The sequence below is a fragment of the Choristoneura fumiferana genome, chromosome 28 (genome assembly GCF_025370935.1).
Source record: "Choristoneura fumiferana chromosome 28, NRCan_CFum_1, whole genome shotgun sequence".
NCBI classification, from domain to species: Eukaryota; Metazoa; Arthropoda; class Insecta; order Lepidoptera; family Tortricidae; genus Choristoneura; species Choristoneura fumiferana.
The window spans coordinates 8,221,778-8,242,980 of NC_133499.1; the positions used below are offsets into that span (position 1 = coordinate 8,221,778).

The 21,203-nt window shown below is 40.2% G+C and overlaps 1 protein-coding gene across 1 annotated transcript; it reads right to left on the minus strand.

Moving 5' to 3' along the window:
* Positions 1 to 511: 511 nt before the first annotated feature.
* LOC141443709 (uncharacterized) lies at positions 512 to 20,507 on the minus strand. Its single transcript, XM_074109058.1, has 5 exons — positions 20,302 to 20,507; positions 14,198 to 14,354; positions 13,491 to 13,650; positions 2,690 to 2,761; positions 512 to 520 (listed from the first exon to the last, which is right to left on the minus strand). Exons 1-5 carry the CDS (start codon positions 20,387 to 20,389, stop codon positions 512 to 514), a joined length of 486 nt encoding a protein of 161 aa, XP_073965159.1. The 5' UTR covers positions 20,390 to 20,507.
* Between the last annotated feature and the right edge of the window lie 696 nt (positions 20,508 to 21,203).

Consider the following 21,203-nt stretch of genomic DNA (forward strand, 5'->3'; position numbering starts at 1 on the left):
TTTCAAGCTTATGCGTTTAGAACTTATGTCAAATAACTTTATACATTTTGATGCATTATATTTTATAATTTTCAGTATTTCAACTGTATGTATTTCAACCGATATGTATTTTAAATTTATAAATTATAATACGTACCCAATATTAAGGATATAAAATCCATGTTAAGTTTACCTACATAACTTTATTAAATTAAAAAATGTCTTTTTATAATTGTTGTTTTTGTAGTGTAATGTTATTTGTAGTTTATTAAAAGATGTTTATTGTCATTTTAATGGTTTTCTTTACGAACCCATTATAAAAGTCCCCTAAAAAAATCTTACGTTTATTATTTAAGTGACCTAATTCGATGTAAAACAAAACTTTGAATGAATATTCAGAAAAAGAGGGACCTAAACAATAATAAGTCTTTTTAAAAATACATGTTTTTAGTCAAACAAAGACCCAATTATGAACTATTTTTTAAAAATAAAAATAAAAATATACATAAAGGTTTTGTTTTATTTTTTTTTCTTAAGCCACCTAGGAAAATAACTAAAGTATAACATAAAATATTTTTTATTCTAAAATCACTTAAAACAGCTTAATTATATGCCTTTTCTTTAAATTGCACGGCCATTATCATTCTTTATTCAACGTTTACCGAAAACTTGCGTTTTTGAGATAGGTCACTTTAATTCTAAAGGTGCGACATGCACACGCACGTTGCGGCGCATGCCGAGGGAGAGGGAGGTTGAGGGCGACGTTGCCAAGAGCACAGCCTAAGGTATCGCCAATGTTTGGAACAATTATATATTTTCTTTTACAAATAATTTTACTTGCAAATGTGATGAAAACATTGTATGTCACACGGGCGTACTAGAATTACGAACATCGACTCATTAAAGCCCTCAGTCTTCGACTTCGGGCTTCTAATAGACTCTCGTATGTAATTCCTTATTTACCGCCCTTAAGACACAATCCTTACTAGTCCTTACTAATATTATAAATGCGAAAGTAACTCTGTCGTCTGTCTGTCTGTCTGTCTGTCTGTCTGTTACCCTTTCACGTCGAAACCACTGAACCGATTTTGATGAAATTGGTATATAGGTAGTTTGAACCCCAAGGATCAACATAGGATACCTTTTATCCGGTAGAGGGCGCCACCACGCGATAACCTAGATCCGCGCAGACGTAGTCGCGGGCATAAGCTAGTGTACTATAAATCTCATTAGAGCCGCGCCCGGCACCCGAGCAGCTGCAACGGGCTACTGCGAAACTCGCACATCGAAGTTCGTATCGCACCGTCCCTTTCACTCGCGTGTTAAATGACATAAGCGTCAACGGTACGTCAACGTACGAAGTTCGAGTTTTGCACATCGTGGTATAGTTCCAGCAAGGCCACTACGAAACTCGTAACTCGAAGTTCGTGTCGTGCGGTCCCTCTCGCTCTTGTATCAAACAGTGTAAGTGTCAGAGGGACCGCACGACACGAACTTCGAGTTTCGGAGTAGCCCAGCAGCACCGCCTCGACTTTCGGCGTCCACTCGTTGTCGACAGGTGGTCCACGCGCGGACGCCGCGTTGATAACGAGTGGTCCTCGCGTGGTCCACGAATTTCCTAGTAGTCAGTATGGCGGCGAGCAGCGGGCTGTCACCGAGTGGTCCACTCGCCGTCCACGCGTGGCCTCGCGAGTGAGGCGATCCGGTGACGCTACGGAGTTGATGTAGTGAGCGCATACCCATACAAATCCATATGAAGAATACCACAGATATAGATTACACTTGATTACGCAAATGCATCTACTTCGCGTGTCCGAACCCCGACCAACGTCGGGTGGCCATACACAAAGACTGACCGCTACCTGCAGGTTTGCAAGTGTTAGGCCTTGTGCAAGGTCCGCCCGGATTGCTCACCATCTTGCTCGTAATCCTGCCGTGAGCAGCAGTGCTTGCACTGTTGTGTTTTAGCTTGGGAGTAAGACAGCCGGGGAAAATACTGGCACTTCAGGTATCCCATCTTAGGCCTCTAGGTTTGGCAACGCATCTGCAATCCCCCTGGTGTTGCAGGTGTCTATGGGCGTGTGATCTCTTACCATCAGGAGACCCACTTGCTCGTTTGCCATCCAATAGAATTAAAAAAAAAACTGACTAATCACGACAAGTGACTGACTCGAGCCCCACCGCGCGGGCGGCGCATTTGAATCGATTTTGCGCGGACATCGGGGAGCTCACATCGCTAATTCGCTCTTGAGACGTCACAGTAGATATAAAAAAGTGACACGGTTGGTTTTCATACAGATTGAGGTGTTTGCGTTATCTAGTGTAATCTATATCTGTGAAGAATACTAGCCGCTCGAGACGAGGCGGTACTGGTCGGGTGCCGATGGCTAATTTTTCTTTTTCTTTTTCTTTTTCTTCTTTTCTTTTTCCTTTTTCTTTTTCTTTTTCTTTTTTCTTTTTCTTTTTCTTTTTCTTTTTTATAATGTTTTAGGTAGTGTTTGCTTATTGTCAGCCACACTACCATTCCTTCTTTAAGGTGAGGACTGAAAACCAGCAGCACTGCTGAGTCTTTACCTCTTCAAAAATTATTTTTATCTGTTTCTTTCTTTGTATTTTGTTATGTTATATTTTGGCTTTGTGAATAAATATTCTTTTATTTATTTTTTATTTATTATTATTTAATAAGCTGTGACCTTTATATGCTACTTACCTTGGCTTCGCACAACGTTTTGTTTGACAGACGTTTGTTCTTCCTTATAATGGTCGAGTAGTTGGTTTCGCTCTGCAACAAGGAAAATCGTTAATACGACCTTTTTTTAACCCCCGACTCAAAAAGAGGTGTTACTTATTAGTTTCGGGGTTTCTCTGCGGGATAGAATTAGAAATGATGATATCCGCAGTAGAACTAAGGTTACCGACATAGCCCGAAGAATTGCGAAACTGAAGTGGCAGTGGGCGGGGCACATTGCTCGCGGGACTGATGGCCGATGGGGTCAGAAGGTTCTCGAATGGCGTCCGCGGACCGGGAGACGAGCTGTCGGTAGGCCTCCAACAAGATGGAGCGACGACCTGGTTAAGATCGCGGGATCGCGGTGGATGCGGAAAGCACAAGACCGGTCTGAGTGGAGAGCCTTGGGGGAGGCCTATGTCCAGCAGTGGACGTCTTTCGGCTGACATGATGACTTATTAGTTTAACGCCAATTACTGTCTGTGTACAGACACAGAATATCGACCAAATCACATCGAAATCAGTCTATCCTGACAGTCTGTAGCGTCGTTTGCCTGTGTAAAAACCACTGCCAAGCCCTCTAATTTTGGAAGGAGACCTGTAGGTACAGTGAGTCGTATATAGGCCGAGTAAAGGTGAATAGAATAGTTTTCATCATAAATATCTGCGCAAAACAGTACAAAACTGTGGAAAATTTCATACTTACATTATTGTCTGAAATATCTATGCACCCACGTGTTTAACGACATAGACATTAGAAAGTTAAAAATGTATATTATGACAAAATTAAAATACCATATACATAGGTAAATTTATGCTGCTATTGGTGTTCTGCTTTTTAACTTACAGAGCATGGGGAAGCAAGGGAGAAAGCAAAATGTAACAAGTGAGGTGCATAGATATTTCCGTCAGTAATGCCGGGGAACATTTGATTCGTCAATATTTACTGTGATTATGGACGATGAATGATTGTTAGATGTATGATAACATAGCGAGTACTATTTACCTAGTTAGAGATAAAAGTTGTCTGGTAGGTATATTTTTTATTCTGCTCTATTATAGCTGTTGCACGCGACTGTTTCCAAATAATTTCTTTGTCGCAATTGGTCTGGGAAACTTGCAAGGTCTTTTCGTCCAGTGTGTGTTGCTAGTGATGTAACATGAAAAAAACGACTTTGTTTTTTTTTTCACAATGTTGAAAAAAAAACATGAGAAAAAACTTAGTAGCATTCTTTTTCTTCTAACTTTGTTTTTTTTTTTCAGAAATAAAATCAATAGGAAATTAATTGTTTTATTGAGGTATGTTTTCTAATTTCTTACATTTTACTAAAATAACAAATCGAATTAAGTACTCATGAATCAATTAAACAGAAATTTAATCTTCCTCTGTGTCAATGTCTACTGACTACGTTCAAACAAACATTAGACCGAACGTGGATTTCCCGTGCGCAGTTTGAATGTTGCCAATATATTCATGTAAACTTTGGTACTATTCAGCCAAAACGGTATGGTAGATTTATAAATAAATCAAAAACTCTAATATAAACTGTTAAGTATTAATCTTTTACGGAAACTGCCTTTTTAATTTTAATTCTGTACTCTTGCAAAAAAACATGCTCCATAAAAAAAAACGAGTTTTTATTCAGTTTTTTTTTACGATAGAAAAAAAACGTTGTTTTTTTGCAACACTACCGTCAACTGCTTCAACTTTGCCCTCTGGCCCCAACATTGCCTGATTCGATTTAGAGTCGATAACTAGCACCCTTCTATGTTTTAAACTTTTATTCCCAGTAAAAATAATTCCCGTGTAGATAAAAGTTTAAACCTATAAGAGTGCTAAGTTATCGACTCTAAATCGAATCAGGCAATGTTGGGGCCAGAGGGCAAAGTTGAAGCATTTTACGGTATGTGTTGCCAGCACGGACATCATATGTTGCCAGTGATGACATATGGACACAAAACACAGATAGTTTAGAAATCAATCTGCATACAAGTGCGCTCGAGCAACGCACACATAGACACTGCTCACGGACACGATATCTTGGACCGGTTGGGTTGGGACCAGTGCGAGCGCGCGTCTGTGAACTTTTTTGTGCAATAATGCAGCAACAAAAAAAAAGTTACTTATAACTGTTCAGTGGACGGTTGATTAAATTATATAATCGTGAATTTCGCCAATAACGAAATCGTCGCAAGATATTTTCTGTGACAAATTTATAATATAACAATGACATTAAAATTAAAATATTTATATATATATTACAGTGGCTGTCCTACGGCTGAGATGATTAGGTCCGTTTGACATTTCAGTCTTGCTCGCGATTGGCTCATTTAGCTATTTGACCAATCACGAGCGCGAAACAAATGTCAAACAACCTGACGATACTAACGCCATCTAGCGTTATTTCACCTTGCGCAAGTTGGAGAAACTAACTTTACATTGATCTGTACAATGTTTCCTTAAAGTTAACGCAAATCAAAAATAATACGGCGTAGACATATTAAATACATATATTTTTTTATTGATCAAGTCAAGAATTCCGGTTAAATACCAGGAAATACTATAGATATAGTATGGATAAAGATAAAACATAATGTCGTATCAACAATCAGGCGCACGTAGGTATAGATAAAAACAATATTTTGTATCTCATTACATCGGGAAAGTTTTGTATGACGCGTTCATATATTTGCTTCATAAATATGGAATTTCGTAATATGGCATTACTAGTTACCCGCTATACCCGCGGGATTTAAAAAAAATCCCGTGGGAATTCCCGAACATTAAATCGTAGTTTTCATTGACGTTACATTAAAAACATTAAACAATCATGTCAAATTTCATGACTAAGCCCAGCGGTTGTTATTTCTAGATTTTATCCCTATCCCGCGGGAATATTGGGATAAAAAGTAGCCTATGTTTTATTACAGATGTCCAGCTATCTACATACCAAATTTCATCCAAATCCGTCCAGCCGTTTCAGCGTGAAGGAGTAACAATAGAGATAGCAAATTATGTTTCTCAACCCGGCCGGGCCCGGATGCAGTCGTCGTGTTAGCGATGAAAGCTTAAAGTTTAGACTTGAACGAAAACCGGCCAAGAGCGTGTCGGACACGCCCGAAACAGGGTTCCGTAGCCATTACGAAAAAATGAAGTTATATTTTGCTAAGGATTTCGTATTTTATATGGAATCTTCCAAGTTCAGGTATATTTTATACCTAAGGCTGCTATTTACTCTTAAACTGCTAATAATTCTCAAGCAAACTTAGCCGTTATAGTTTTCCTTGAAATTTTGATATATTTACTACCATCCTGAATTTTTTCAAATTTTTCCATCCACCGGTTTAGATTTTAGAGGGGGGGGGACGCTCGATTTTAATGAAAATTTGCACTTTAACGCTTAATATTTCGCAAAAAAATCAATGAATCGAGAAATCGTCTTAGCAAACCCCTAATGATTTTAAAAGACCTATCCATCGATACCCCACACTATAGGGTTGGATGAGAAAAAAAAATCACCCCCACTTTACGTCTATGGGACCATTATACCATTGTACCATGTACCATCTTGTCGGCATAGTTTACATATATTATATTCGTGCAAAATTACAGCTTTCTAGCATGTGCTTGAGCAAAGCCGCGGACGGACGAACGGACAGACAGACAGACCGACATGGCGAAACTATAAGGGTTCCGTTTTTGCCATTATGGCTCCGGAACCTTAAAAAACCGAGCAAGTGCGAGTCGGACTCGTGTACCAAGGGTTCCGTGGTAACTTTAAAATTATTAAATAAAATATTATATGATGTAACTAAAAATTTACGGTATTCGCAATTTTTCATTTATCTGTGCTATAAGACGTTGCTTCGTACCAAATTTCAAGATTCTGAGTTCGCGGGAAGTACCCTGTAGGTTTTAATTCCCTTGCGAGTTTCGAAATTTGCCGCATAAACGGTTGTATCTTTTGATTGCGTTGGCTTAGAAGTTTGATTTTTTCACAGCTCCAAGGGACAGTAGACCTCAGTATTTGATATAAATTTCAGCTTGATACCTCCACGCGTTCCTGCGAAAAAGGGTCGTGACAAACGGACGGACGGACGGAGAACAAACTGATCCTATAAGGGTTCCGTTTTTCCCTATCGAGGTACGGAAAATATAGATTTTTTTTAAACTATATTTTCGCATCACATACTTTTCACGAAGGACAAAGGGCCTCGCAAAGACCTGCCGCCCGGCACACCTGAAACTACACGCCGCACACCGCTTGTAAACGTCTGGACTAGATATATACTATGTTTACAAGCGTTTTTGGCGTGCAGAACAAATATAGCACTATTGTCAGTCTGCCAAGCTAGATATATGCGTGTCATTGCTAATATTTATCCATTATGACATGCGCCGTCATTATGAAGCCGTGGTGGCCTAGTGGTTTGACCGATCGCCTCTCAAGCAGAGGGTCGTGGGTTCAAACCCCGGCTCGCACCTCTGAGTTTTTCCAAATTCATGTGCGGAGTTACATTTGAAATTTACCACGAGCTTTGCGGTGAAGGAAAACATGGTGAGGAAACCTGCACAAACCTGCGAAGCAATTCAATGGTGTGTGTGAAGTTCCCAGTCCGCACTGGGCCCGCGTGGGAACTATAGCCCAAGCCCTCCATTCTGAGGGGAGTGTGCCCTGCAGTGGGACGTATATAGGCTGGGATGATGACATGCGCGAACATGCATACGCACTCGCATGGTTACTATGTGTTGCCAGTGACGACTTATGGCGCTGAGACGATCTTGACTGTTGGCCTCTTAGAGGGGCTCAGAGTCACGCAACGAGCTATGGAGAGAGCTATGCTTGGAGTTTCTTTGCGCGATAGAATCCGGAATACGGAAATTCGTCGAAGAACTAAAGTCACTGACATCTGGAAAAATATGCAAATTGAAGTGGCAATGGGCGGGCCACATCGCTCGAACAGATAACCGTTGGGGGAGAAAAGTCCTCGAGTGGCGACGAACCGGAAGACGAAGCGTTGGCAGGCCTCCCACCAGGTGGACTGACGACATCGTGAGAGTAGCGGGAAACTGGTGGATGCAAGTGGCGAGTTGTCGTTCATTGTGGCGTTCTAAGGGGGAGGTCTTTGTCCAGCAGTGGACGTCTTCCGGCTGATGATGATGATGATGTTGATGATGGTTACTTTGCGCGATGTACTTACGCGTAATCCCAAGGAATCTTAAAAACAACTAGCTTTTTGCCCGCGGCTTCGCTCGCATGGAATTCGGTTATCGCGCTGTTCCCTCGGGAGCTGTGCATTTTTCCGGGATAAAAAGTAGCCTATGTCACTCTCTGGCCCATAAACTATCTCTATGCCAAAAATCACGTCGATCCGTCGCTCCGTTTCGACGTGAAAGACGGACAAACACACAAACACACACACTTTCGCATTTATAATATTAGTATGTAGGTATGTATGTAAACTCTTTATTGTACAAAATAAGTAAACAAACACAGATGACAAACAATGAAATATATGTACAAAGGCGAACTTATCCCTTTAAGGGATCTCTACCAGTCAACCTTTGAGTGGATGAGAGGAGCATTCAGTCAGGGAAAGACAAAAAGTGAGTTTAAAAATTAAAATAGATAGTGGAAGCTACAATACATTGCTTTAAATAATATAATACACAAATAAACATATAAAAGAATCCTATCATAAAAATAGACTACTATATACAAATATATTATTATTATTAGTATGGATTTTATTTATGTATTTCGTTTTATTATATTCATATTCATTTATTCATTGTACAGTCATGTACATATAGGTAGTTAAAAAAACCGGCCAAGAGCGTGTCGGACACGCCCAAGAGGGTTCCGTAGCCATTACGAAAAAATCGAGTAATATTATGTGCGTTATAACACAATTAAAACACTTACTACAGTCTTAAAATCTATTACCAGAAAAAGAGCGTAGCGTAGCTCACCCAAGAACTATGAGATTTGACATTTCGGAGACCTCACGCCACACTAGACACGGGTAATCTCAACTCCGCGAAGTGATCTGACTCACTAGATCCAGCTCCGGTGTCGGTACCGAATCCGCTTATTGAATCCGACTCCTTTATTGACTCCGGTTCTTTTGAGCGATTATTAATTTATCTATGGCCGATCCGCCCCGGCTCGGTTCGGTCGGTCGGTGTCGGTGCCCCACCCGCTGACTGAACTGAAGTACAGATTCGTGAGAGAGAGAAAGATTCGTTCGTTAGTCCAAGTCCGAGTACCGAACCGAACCGACCAACCAAACATAGATAATAAGATCCAAGTCCAAGATCCGATCCGCAGGGCTACTACGAACCGAACCGAACCGAACCGACCAACCAAACATAGATAATAAGATCCAAGTCCAAGATCCGATCCGCAGGGCTACTACGAACCGAACCGAACCGAACCGACCAACCAAACATAGATAATAAGATCCAAGTCCAAGATGCGATCCGCAGGGCTACTACGAAACTCCGAAATCGAAGTTCGTGTCGTGCGGTCCCTCTGACACTTATATATTTAATACGAGAGCGAGAGGGACGGTACGATACGAACTTCGAGTTTCGTAGTAGCCCTGCCGATCCGATCCGAGCCGAGCGAGAGCGAAAGCAGGCGGACGGAGCGAGTCAGTGTGAGTGAGCGTGACGGCGATCACGAGTAAGGCGAGCCGCTCGATCCAGTCGGAGTTAGTAACTCCGGAGTCAATAAGATTTGAAAGGAGTCATTAAGGGATTCGGATCCGCTTGAGGATCTGACTGTTTTGAATCTTCAGATCCGGATTTACCCACCTCTACGCCACACTAGCGCCTCTAGTGGCGAATTCATACGCGATAGCCCACATACCGCTGCGCCCGTGTGCAACGCACACCCTGCACTAGGTAAAGACGCCTTTGCGTAGGCATTATACGTACAAAGCGCTGCCTCCCGGGATGCTATGTGTCTTACCCTAGCTAATGGAAATAAGAATTTGTCAATTTTACTACATATATATTATTTTCTATATGATGCTTCCAGTTGCAAAACTTATCTAAAGTGAAACCGAGAAATTTTGTCGTCTTGTGACTGTTTACACGATTGCCTTGGTCTTAGATAAAGATTTTACTTTATGTACTAGAGCATAAAAAGTCATTTTATGTCGCCTAGATCCAGCATAAACATGAACTTTACGAGCATAAGAAGTGAAAAGACATTTTGACATGGAACTTTATAGGTAATTGAGATCTAGAGTCAAATGTCTGTACGATGGGTACAAAAGCTGATTGAGAGAGTTCGATATAAGTAGGTAAGAACATGTAAAACACGATAAAAAACCAAATGGACTACATTTGTAAAGGTAGGTAATAGTCAAAGATATTCAAAGCAATTAAGTGTAATAATGTTATCTAAAACATTCATAAATTATCTTTACCATATCTATATCTGAGTTAGACTTGCTAATGCATTTATTAGGTCTAAAGTTATGCACATAACATGTGATAACGTTTTATACTGATAAAATCGATATGATACGTTTTACAATCAAGGTCTTTGCCCTGTGCGTTGATTTAGATTATTTTACGTAATTTTTCGATAACAATGACGATTTTTACTACAATTAAGGAAAATCCCAGGAATGTACATTATAAACACATCGGTGATGGACAAGGAACCAATAATGGTCGAAATCAAAACAAATCTGCTAGAATAAGGGCGGGAATCAATTTTATTATATTGGCAACACTACCGTAAACAAAAGTCGTCGAGCTGCCAAAGTTTGACGTTTCATTCGCTTCCGTTTTTAGGGTTCCGTAGCCAAAATGGCAAAAAAGGAACCGTTATAGTTTCGCCATGTCTGTCTGTCTGTCCGTCCGCGGCTTTGCTCAGAGACTATCAATGCTAGAAAGCTGTAATTTTGCACGAATATATATGTAAACTATGCCGACAAAATGAAACAATAAAAAATTCAAGGAAAATTTTTTAGAGAACACCTCCCATAGACGTAAAGTGGGGGTGATTTTTTTTTCTCATCCAACCTTGTAATGTGGGGTATCGTTGAATAGGTCTTTTAATTAGTCTTTTAATCATTAGGGGGTTGCTAAAACGATTTTTCGATTCAGTGATTTGTTTGCAAAATATTCAATTTTAAATTGCAAATTTTCTTTCAAATTGAGCGTCCCCTCTAAAATCGAAACATGTGGGTGGTGGAAAAATTTGAAAAAAATCACGATGGTAGTAAGTATATCAAACTTACAAGGAAAACTGTAACGGTCAAGTTTTCTTGAGAATTATTCGTAGTTTAAGAGTAAATAGCAGCCAGTAGCAATTCAGTACAAAATACGAAATCCTTAGAAAAATATTACTTATTTTTTTCGTAATGGCTACGGAACCCTATTTCGGGCGTGTCCGACACGCTCTTGACCGGTTTTTTAATTTCGTAGTAGCCCCTCTGTTCTACGTGCTATATAGCCTGCCCATTACCATTAAACGGACTGTATAGGTATCATAGTTTCGAATACGTACTCGGAATATATATAGAGGGGGGGCGGGTGCGTATGGTCTAGTGCCCACCCCAGGATGTTGGGCTACCGATTCAAAATTCTATAATACTGATATCTTCACACAAAAATCCAGGTCAGCCCCCCCCCCCCTGAGAAATAACCAAAACACCAATGCTCCGAATATCATGCTGTCGAATGTTCGTTGGCACGACTGTTACTAGATCGAATATTCGCCAGGTCGAAGTGCTTGTGGCCGAAATACATAAATGTACAATCGATAAAACGCAATCTAGAATTAAGGTGCGACCAAACCGTTGCTAAAAAAAACAGTGACGGTACGGATTTACGGAATCGCAGTGACGCACCGTATGCGCACCGTTTTTTTTGCCTGTTCCACACCGCTGCTTAAATTACGCAAACGGTGCGGAATCGCAGTGACGGTCCGTAAACGACAAGACTTTTAAGATTGGTTTTTTGGAATCTTTTTGTATTTTTTATTTCAATTCCAAATTTTTACTTTTACGGTCATCCCGTAAAACCTAAATTGAAAATACAAACTGAAATATAGATGCACAGAAAAAACAAAAAAATAAGACCATCACTGGGAATCGAACCCAGGTCCTCGGTAATCCGTACCGCGTGCTATACCGCTACACCACTGATGGTCAACGGTACCGACACGAATTTCCCCTATGCACCTCATATCTCAGCTTGTTTGTTTCTTACTTAGTCACTTAAGCAGTGACGCTAGCGACATCTATGCCGTAGCCCTCATCGAGAAACTTTTTCGGCACTCCATTGGAACTAACCGCTCACCCGGACAAGAGATATCGTTACTAAGCAATCAAATTAAGATTGGTGATGGTCTTATTTTTCTGTTTTTTCTGTGCATCTTTATTTCAGTTTGTATTTTCGACAAGACTTTTGTTCGGTAAAGTCCTGACCTTTACGGCGCGTCACTGCGATTCCGTATTTTAAGCAGCGGTGTGGAGAGCATGCGATAAAAAAACCCGACGGCCTTAAAAACTAAAAGGAAGTAAATAAGTCTAGTGGTCTAGAACTCTGTCAAGAAGCTCGGGACCCATTACCAAGATTTTTTGAGCTGGTTACGATTTGAATGGGTCCCGACTGTTGAACCTTAAATGAGCTTCTTGATATAATTCTAGACCACTAGACTTATTTTCTTCCTTTTAGTTTTTAAGGCCGTCGGGTTTTTTGATTTTTTAAATTTAATGTTTCTTATTTTATACTTTTTTGATATTTCTGTGAAAATAGTAGATTAAAAGTATTATAACCCGTATATATTTAGAATGGGCTAATTATTAGCTTTCATTTGATTTCAATATTGTTACAATACAAAAGTTTTTTTTTTATTCCTTCGCCATATTTTTTTTCGCAGACGCCATATTGAAATATTATATACCCTATGCCACTGCGACAGTTATGACGAATCCAATGATACCTCATATGTTACAATCCGTCCAGCCGTTTAGGCTGCAGCGAGGACCAAAGAAATGGACATACATACCCACAAACATACATACATACATACATACATACTTACATACATACGCTCGAAAAACATAACCCTCCTTCGGGCAGTCGGGTAAAAACGGTGCGCATACGGTGCGTCACTGCGATTCCGTGCCGTCACCGTTTTTTAAGCAGCGGGTCAGCGGTTTGCATATGTTTTCAATCAGTGGTGCATCAAAAGTTTATATTTGACGATTTATTATTTCTACGCTCTCCGGCCCAGCAACAGTCAAGCCAATTAACATTCCATAGCAATATTCCAGAGTATAGGCACTTGTCCCACCGCCGACGATGAGCGAGAAGCGAGTAGAGCGAGTAACTAGAAACGAGTGGGTGAGCAGCGAGAAGCGAGTGTAGTTTTGTCGCTGGCTGTAAGCGAGTGTTCGAGTGCGACGGGCGATTACTCGCTCCACTCGACTCGCTCGTGCAGGGCGGCCGCCAAGCTGACTCAGCGAGTATACTCGCTCAGCGAGTTTTATAGCTCTTGTCGCTGCGACAAAAGATGTAAGAGCGAGTTCTCGCCGACAGTGTGAACAGCCAGCGATCAACTATTAATATATGTCTCTTTTACTCACACAGGATCTTATATCTTTTGTTCGTTTCTTGAGCGAGAAAATAGTCGATAGCCAATCGTTTCCTCGCTGGCGGTGAGACAACTGCCTAAGTACCTACGTATTCGATTCGAAACTCTAAAATACTTACAGTCCTTCAACGAGCTAGTTCGCCAAAGAAATGACTTACTTTAAAACAAAAATTCTTCTGCCTCTTTTCTAAATGCTGCAATCTCTTCTCCATGCGCAAGAGTTTGTTTTTAAAGTCGTCTGCTATGCAACGGCAGAGGTTCAGCGACTCGCCAAATATCGTCATCTTGCATTTCAGATCCTCGAAATCGCAGCGGAAGCTGAAAGGATATTGGCAGTGTCAAATTGGTGGTGTTAAATTAGTAGTGTCAAATTGGTAGTGTCTAATTGGTAGTGTCAAATTGGTAGTGTCAACTTGGTAGTGTCAAATTGGTAGTGCCTAATAGGTAGTGTCAAACAGGTGGTGTCAATCTAGTACTGTCAAATTGGCAGTGTCTAATAGGTAGTGTCAAACAGGTAGTGTCAAATTGGTAGTGTACTTTGACACTGGCGAAATTGTCCTATTTATTAGGACAGAAAAGCCATATTTTAAAAGAGAAGAAGACTGCTCTAATCTACTGTAAATTGCACCAACTGCTAAAATTTATTCCTTACTTCTGTCCATTATAAAGGTTGCCTGGAAGAGATCGCTCTGAAGCGACAAGGCCGCCTATTGCTTACCTTAGAAAATCTCTAGGTATATACCTGTGTTTTCTGTACTGCTTACTGTGTTGGTGTGCAATAAAGAGTTATTGTATTGTATTGTAGTGTCAAATTGATGGTGTCAAATTGGTAGTGTTAAAAAGGTAGTGTCAAATAAAGGTTTACTTGGCAATAGAGGAGGCGAGCGAGGCTTTGGATATGGAGGCGGAGCTGTCGGAATTCTTTCCCAGGTCCACGTAACGGTTCCTGGTCCTTCCATGCTCCTGCTGCGACATCTTGTTGGCTCCTGGCTCCAGGTCAGTGAATTCTGGCTTGGATCTGCCTGGAAGTGTCAATGTAAAGTCCTGACATGGAGGTGGAATTCAGTTCTATTCGCCCGATAACATGCGTGCCAAATGCAAAAAAAAAATGATTTGTGCGAGCGAGCGAACAAGACGGGTCGGAGCAGAAGCGATTCGGATAGGTTAGGTTCAGCAGGGCTTTTACGAAACTCGAAGTTCGTATCGTACCATCCCTGTCGCTCTCGTATTAAATAGTATAGGCAGTTGTCTCACCGCCAGCGAGGAAACGATTGGCTATCGACTATTTTCTCGCTCAAGAAACGAACAAAAGATATAAGATCCTGTGTGAGTAAAAGAGACACATATATTAATAGTTGATCGCTGGCTGTTCACACTGTCGGCGAGAACTCGCTCTTACATCTTTTGTCGCAGCGACAAGAGCTATAAAACTCGCTGAGCTCTAGATACTCGCTCAGCGATGTCAGCTTGGCGGCCGCCCCGCACGAGCGAGTCGAGTGGAGCGAGTAATCGCCCGTCGCACTCGAACACTCGCTTACAGCCGAGCGACAAAACTACACTCGCTTCTCGCTGCTCGCCCACTCGTTTCTAGTTACTCGCTCTACTCGCTTCTCGCTCATCGTCGGCGGTGGGACAAGTGCCTTAAGTGTCAGAGGGACCGCACGACACGAACTTCGAGTTTCGTAGTAGCCCTGCAGAAGGCTAAGGCGGGAGCGAAGCGTGACCGGATCGCCTCGCGAGGTTGCCACGCGCGGACCAGAGGCATCTTTACCTATATTGCACACGGGCGCAGGCGCAGCTTACTTGTATTGTGGCGCAGCGGTTTAGGGGCGCCGGCCGCGGCATTTTGTACCTATTTCATTTTGACCGCGCTAGATGGCGCTAAAGTTATAATGAGGGCTATCGCGTATGAATTCGCCACTAGAGGCGCTAGTGTAGCGTGAGGTCTCCGAAATGTCAAATCTCATAGTTTTTGGGTGAGATACGCGGGTTTATTTATAATTAGAATAATTTTGTGAATATTTTGCAATATCTAAAATTAATTATGACAAATATGCGTTCCAGGCCAATGAATGTTTGTGTTTTAAGACCGTTTTGTCTTTCGAAAACCTTTGTCCTCCCTTTTTCCGAACAAAACGGGGACTATGCAGCAATGTGGCATGCTCGATATTTTTATGGTACAGTTTTAAGGTGTATTGAATATGATTTTAATCTAAACTTTGTTTTCACGCCCGTAATAATAGACTTTAAAGCCATACTTAAAAACCTCACGCAACAGTGCGCCATCTAGTGAGACAAAAAACGATAGCCCTCATTGTACACGGGCGCTACTGGGCTAAAGACGCCTCTGCAGGGCTACTACGAAACTCGAAACTCGAAGTTCGTGTTGTGCGTTGTGCGGTCCCTCTGACACTTACACTATTTAATACGAGAGCGAGAGGGACCGCACGACACGAACTTCGAGTTTCAAGTTTCGTAGTAGCCTTGCAGGCGCGGACGGCGAGTGGACCACTCGGTGACAGACCGCTGCTCGCCGCCATAGTAACTACTAGGAAATTCGTGGACCACGCGAGGACCAATCGTTTTCAACGCATCGTCAGTCAAACTCAAGTCAAAATATCTTTATTCAATTTAGGCTATAACAAGCACTTATATGAATGTCAAAAAAAATCTACCACCGGGTCGGAAAAACCTCTGTTACGTGAGAACGTGTCAGAGATGGGGTCCAATTTCTGTATTCAGCTCAATTTACCAGATTCAGTTTGATACGGAATCGTTTATGACCATATTATTAATTTCACATTTTCCGAATTTTCCACATTCTGTATTTTTAGAAGAATCCGGCAAGAAACTCAACGAGGTATATATATATATATATTAACAAATTTAGGGGCTGTTTCACCATCCATTGATTAGTGTTAACTGACGGTTAAATGTGATGCCGTCTCTATTTGTTTTGTTCGAATAGACAGAGACGGCATTACATTTAACCGTCAGTTAACAGTAATCAATGGATGGTGGAACAGCCCCTTACAATATTATTAAATCACAAGTATAACTTTATTTTTAAGACAGTAGGTGTGCTATTTGAAGGGATCGCTAATGCGGATCGGAATTATTTCCAAATATCCCTGTCCATGATATAATCATTAACTTTATAATACGCCTTATAAATTAAATTAATGTCCTCTATAGACAATAGATCTGAATTTTGTATCTGTTTCATTTATAATATTGTTTGGAATTTTATTATAAAAACGTGTGCAATTTCCCAGAAACGACTTTTTAGGGTTCCGGAGCCAAAATGGCAAAAACGGTACCCTTATAGTTTCGCCATGTCTGTCTGTCTGTCTGTCTATCCGTCTGCGGCTTTGCTCAGGGACTACTTATCAATGCTAGAAAGCTGTAATTTTGCACGGATATATATGTAAACTATGCCGACAAAATGGTACAATAAAAAAATCAAAAAAGAAATTTTCAGTGTATTAAGTTTGCTTGAGAATTATTAGTAGTTTAAGAGTAAATAGCAGCTTAAGGTATAAAATGTACTTACCTAAACTTGGAAGATTCCGTATAAAATACGAAATCCTTAAAAAAATAGATGAAGATAAAATAGATGATTTTTACGTTATTATGGGTGTTGTAATGTGTCCAATACGTGAATTCACATAAATCCTACTTACTAGTAAACAGCAGGGCTACTACGAAGTACGCGTCGTTCGTATCGTACCATCCCTGTCGCTCTCGTATTAAACAGTATAAGTGTCAGAGAGACCGCACGACACAAACTTCGAGTTTCCAGTTTCGTAGTAGCCCAGTCTCCTTCACCAGTTGCTCTACGGATAGATTGACTTTGCTCTCGATAGATGGCGCTGTGATGTGAATTATCATGGATAACGGTATGCCGTTTTAGCTTATAGTAATCAAATAGAGATGGTGGTACCTTTGGTTGGAACTTTCAATATATTAATTTTTGTATAAAGTCAGCTCTTTTTTTGCCGACTTTCATGAGTTCGTAGGGGGATGTCAGTACTATTATACAGTTGTGGTCAAATAATTGAGAACGATTTTTTATAGAGAAGATTTTTTCAAACTGACAAGTGTTACTAACTGCATGTATATTTTTGTACTTCTCTCGGTATCGTAAAACTTTTCCGTACTAGCGGTAAATTCATTTATACATATAATTGGCTAAAAAATAAATAGATAAACTTTATACATTACATCTAAACCTAGTATTACTACTTACTGGCTGGTCATATAATTAAGAACGCTGAATAGTTTATTTTTTATTCAAATTTAAATAGAGAACGGACCGCCGCTTTGTGGTTTTAGGTTATTATTCGAATAATTTTGGCGCCATTTAGTGCTGTAATAGTCTTAAAGGCGATTGCTTCATATAAAAACAATGGGGAAAAATAAAAGTTGTGATAAATCTACAAGAGAAGTAATACTAAAACTTCGCGACAAGAATTGGTCGTATAAACACATAGCCGATCATCTGCAATGTTCAAAAACTATGGTTTTCCACGCCATAAAGCATTTTGCCACGTATCAAACTACTTCAAATGTTCCGCGTGTACCATCAGCAAAATAAGTGGTCTATCAATTTTTAAACAAGTTCCTATCAAATGAATATGTCGCTAAAGTCGAACTTTCAAGTTGACAGACACGTCTATTGGCATTATTCTTTTATAACATGCAAACGATTATCAACTTTAGGGTGGTAGACCACATATTTGGCTGATGGTACCTAAACAAAGAAAGTCATCTCGTCGAGATGATCGAAATATCGTTCGTTTGGCAAAACAAAATCCTTTTAAAGGGTCTAATGAGTTGAGAAAAGAATATTTTGGCGAAAACAACCCTTCAGCAATCTCGGCACGCACTATTCGAAGGCGTTTGGTAGAAGAAAAGTTGCACGGAAGGATAGCAAGGAAGGTGCCTATGTTGAAACGGTGTCATAGGCAAGCCCGGCTTGCATTTGCAAGAAGATATGAAAACTGGACAGTCAGACAGTGGAAAAACGTTCTTTTTTCTGACGAGACAAAAATAAATAGGGTATGTTCTGATGGCAAACGATATGTAAGACGGCCTCCAAATAAACCATTCGACCCAAAGTACACAAAAGTGACTTTAAAGCATGGCGGGGGAAATGTAAAAATTTGGGGATGTTTTTCTGGACATGGTGTTGGACCTGTTAGGCTGATAGAAGGAAACATGGATCCATTTCAATACAAAAACATACTGGAAGAAACAATGTTACCATATGCAGAAGGCGTGCTTACCTAAACTTGGAAGATTCCGTATAAAATACGAAATCCTTAAAAAAATAGATGAAGATAAAATAGATGATTTTTACGTTATTATGGGTGTTGTAATGTGTCCAATACGTGAATTCACATAAATCCTACTTACTAGTAAACAGCAGGGCTACTACGAAGTACGCGTCGTTCGTATCGTACCATCCCTGTCGCTCTCGTATTAAACAGTATAAGTGTCAGAGAGACCGCACGACACAAACTTCGAGTTTCCAGTTTCGTAGTAGCCCAGTCTCCTTCACCAGTTACTCTACGGATAGATTGACTTTGCTCTCGATAGATGGCGCTGTGATGTGAACTATCATGGATAACGGTATGCCGTTTTAGCTTATAGTAATCAAATAGAGTTGTTGGTCGTAACCATAATAAACATATAGATGTACTTTCATATATATTAATTTTTGCATAAAGTCAGCTCTTACTTGTGCCGACTTTCATGAGTTCGTGGGGGGCGTGGCTCATTCCGCGATTTGAATTTCCGCCACTACTAAGCAGATATTTATTTAGGGCCCCCTAGAATTAGTGCTAGCGGTACACCCCGAGATTTAGTAAAAAGCTGCATACGGTGTTTTAAGCATGAAAATCGGAACGATTGATCTATATGCCATAAGAATCAATTTGACCCGTAGCATGAAAAAAAAAGGCTACGAATACGAAAAGGAGAGAAGTTATGACGTCATCCTTTTTTTATGGGAAAAAATCACAGATTTTGTGCCTCACACGACTATCGAGCACAAAATAATCGAGTGCCAAAAATCAAAAATCTAAAAAATATTTTTTAGAGTGTCGGTGGAGGAACTGCATGGACACGCATATCTTGCATAAACTTAGCTATCACAAGGTCGCGGGTGAGCAAAGAAATTCTTTTAGTTAATTGATATGGACCTCAATAAAGAAAGTCTCATACTTTTCGATACTTATAAGATATAAGTTACTTTACTTTTTGCAAATGCAAACTAATATAAGTTAGGTAAATTTTATTTGTAACGGGACACAAGGTCAAAAAATCAATTTTTCAGGTTTTTTTGTTTTACTTTACTTAAAGCAACATTTAGCTGGGAACATACTATTACGCTGAGTGTGAGTGAGTGAGTGAGTGAGTGCGTTTTACAAGTTCATGTATATCATATCAGTTTACACCAAGAGATATTATGGGTGCTTCAGGGGTGCACCATGGTATAACTGAACTTGTATCAACTCACAGGTTTTACGCGATTTTCTTCGAACAAACAATATTTACCGAAAAACACTAAATGAAAGATTATAGAATATATTTTTATGTATAAAAAAAGTGCTTAGGTATATGCTAGCCCCCTGGGCTCACAAACCCGAATTTTTTATATCTTATTTTCGCTCTCCTGTAAAATGTCGATTTTGCACTTGTATCACTTATCACAGGAGGCACAGATATATTTTTGCCTGGCACGTTGCTGTTACGTTCATGGTACGATACGGTGTAATGTTCCGTTTCACAACATTGTGTATATTGTATTTACTATTTTCATGTGTTTTTCTGTAATTTTTTTTTTTTTTTATTTTATTTGTGTTAATTTTGCTGTATATTTGTGTCTTCTGTGTTAGTGAATAAATGTCTTCTTTCTTTCTTTCTTTCTCTCTTTCTTAATGTAGACTTTAAAAGAAGCCTCACCTAACATACGATCGTTGGTGGTCATTAACGACCTCATATTGCTGGTCCCAGAAGAACTTTCCGAAGAATCATTTTTACCATGACTCATAATGACTATAAAGTAAAATTGACTAGAATTTTTAGTTAGTTTTAAAAGATCTGCCGATCGGAGATTTCTCCGGTGTCTAGTGGATTTTCCTTAAGGTGAAAAATTCAACAAATATAGGAGCTAATGGTGGGTAAACGTATAACTAGAATTTTCAATGTTTTGACAGGATGATTGACAGACGTACGACGTACTACTGAAGAGTAGACTAAATTTAATTCTTTTTATGGTTGGACTTGGATTTTAGTAGGTATTAGAGCGTTTTCAGATTATCCGATCCGATCCGATATCGGATCATATTTCATACATTTTACTTGCCCCGATACCGGTATCGGCGTCCGATAATCGGATCGGATAATTTGAACACGCTCTTAATCTGTAACTTTAATATAATATAATAGAATCGCACGCGTAAGGGCCTTTTCGCACTACGTCCGATCCGAATCCGATCCGAACCCGTGAAAATACGGTCCAGGGTAGTCGTAGAACTTTTGCATGTTTCCGTCATCCGATTTCTCTCCGATGTAGTGCGTAAACTACCATACAAAACTTCTACGACTACGCCGGACCGTATTTTCACGGGTTCGGATCGGATTCGGATCGGACGTAGTGCGTCGCCCTAAATCATAAGAAACAGCACTTGTATTGAAATTCCAAGATTTTACAAAATAGGGATGTTGACTCCACCAATCAACTGGCGTACTTTTTATGAGCTGTCAAACACAATTCTCCCATAGAGTTTGAATGAAAATAGCAACTTATGACGTCACTTGTTCGCACACTCAATCAGCTAACTATCTGGGGGCACGGTAGTGCC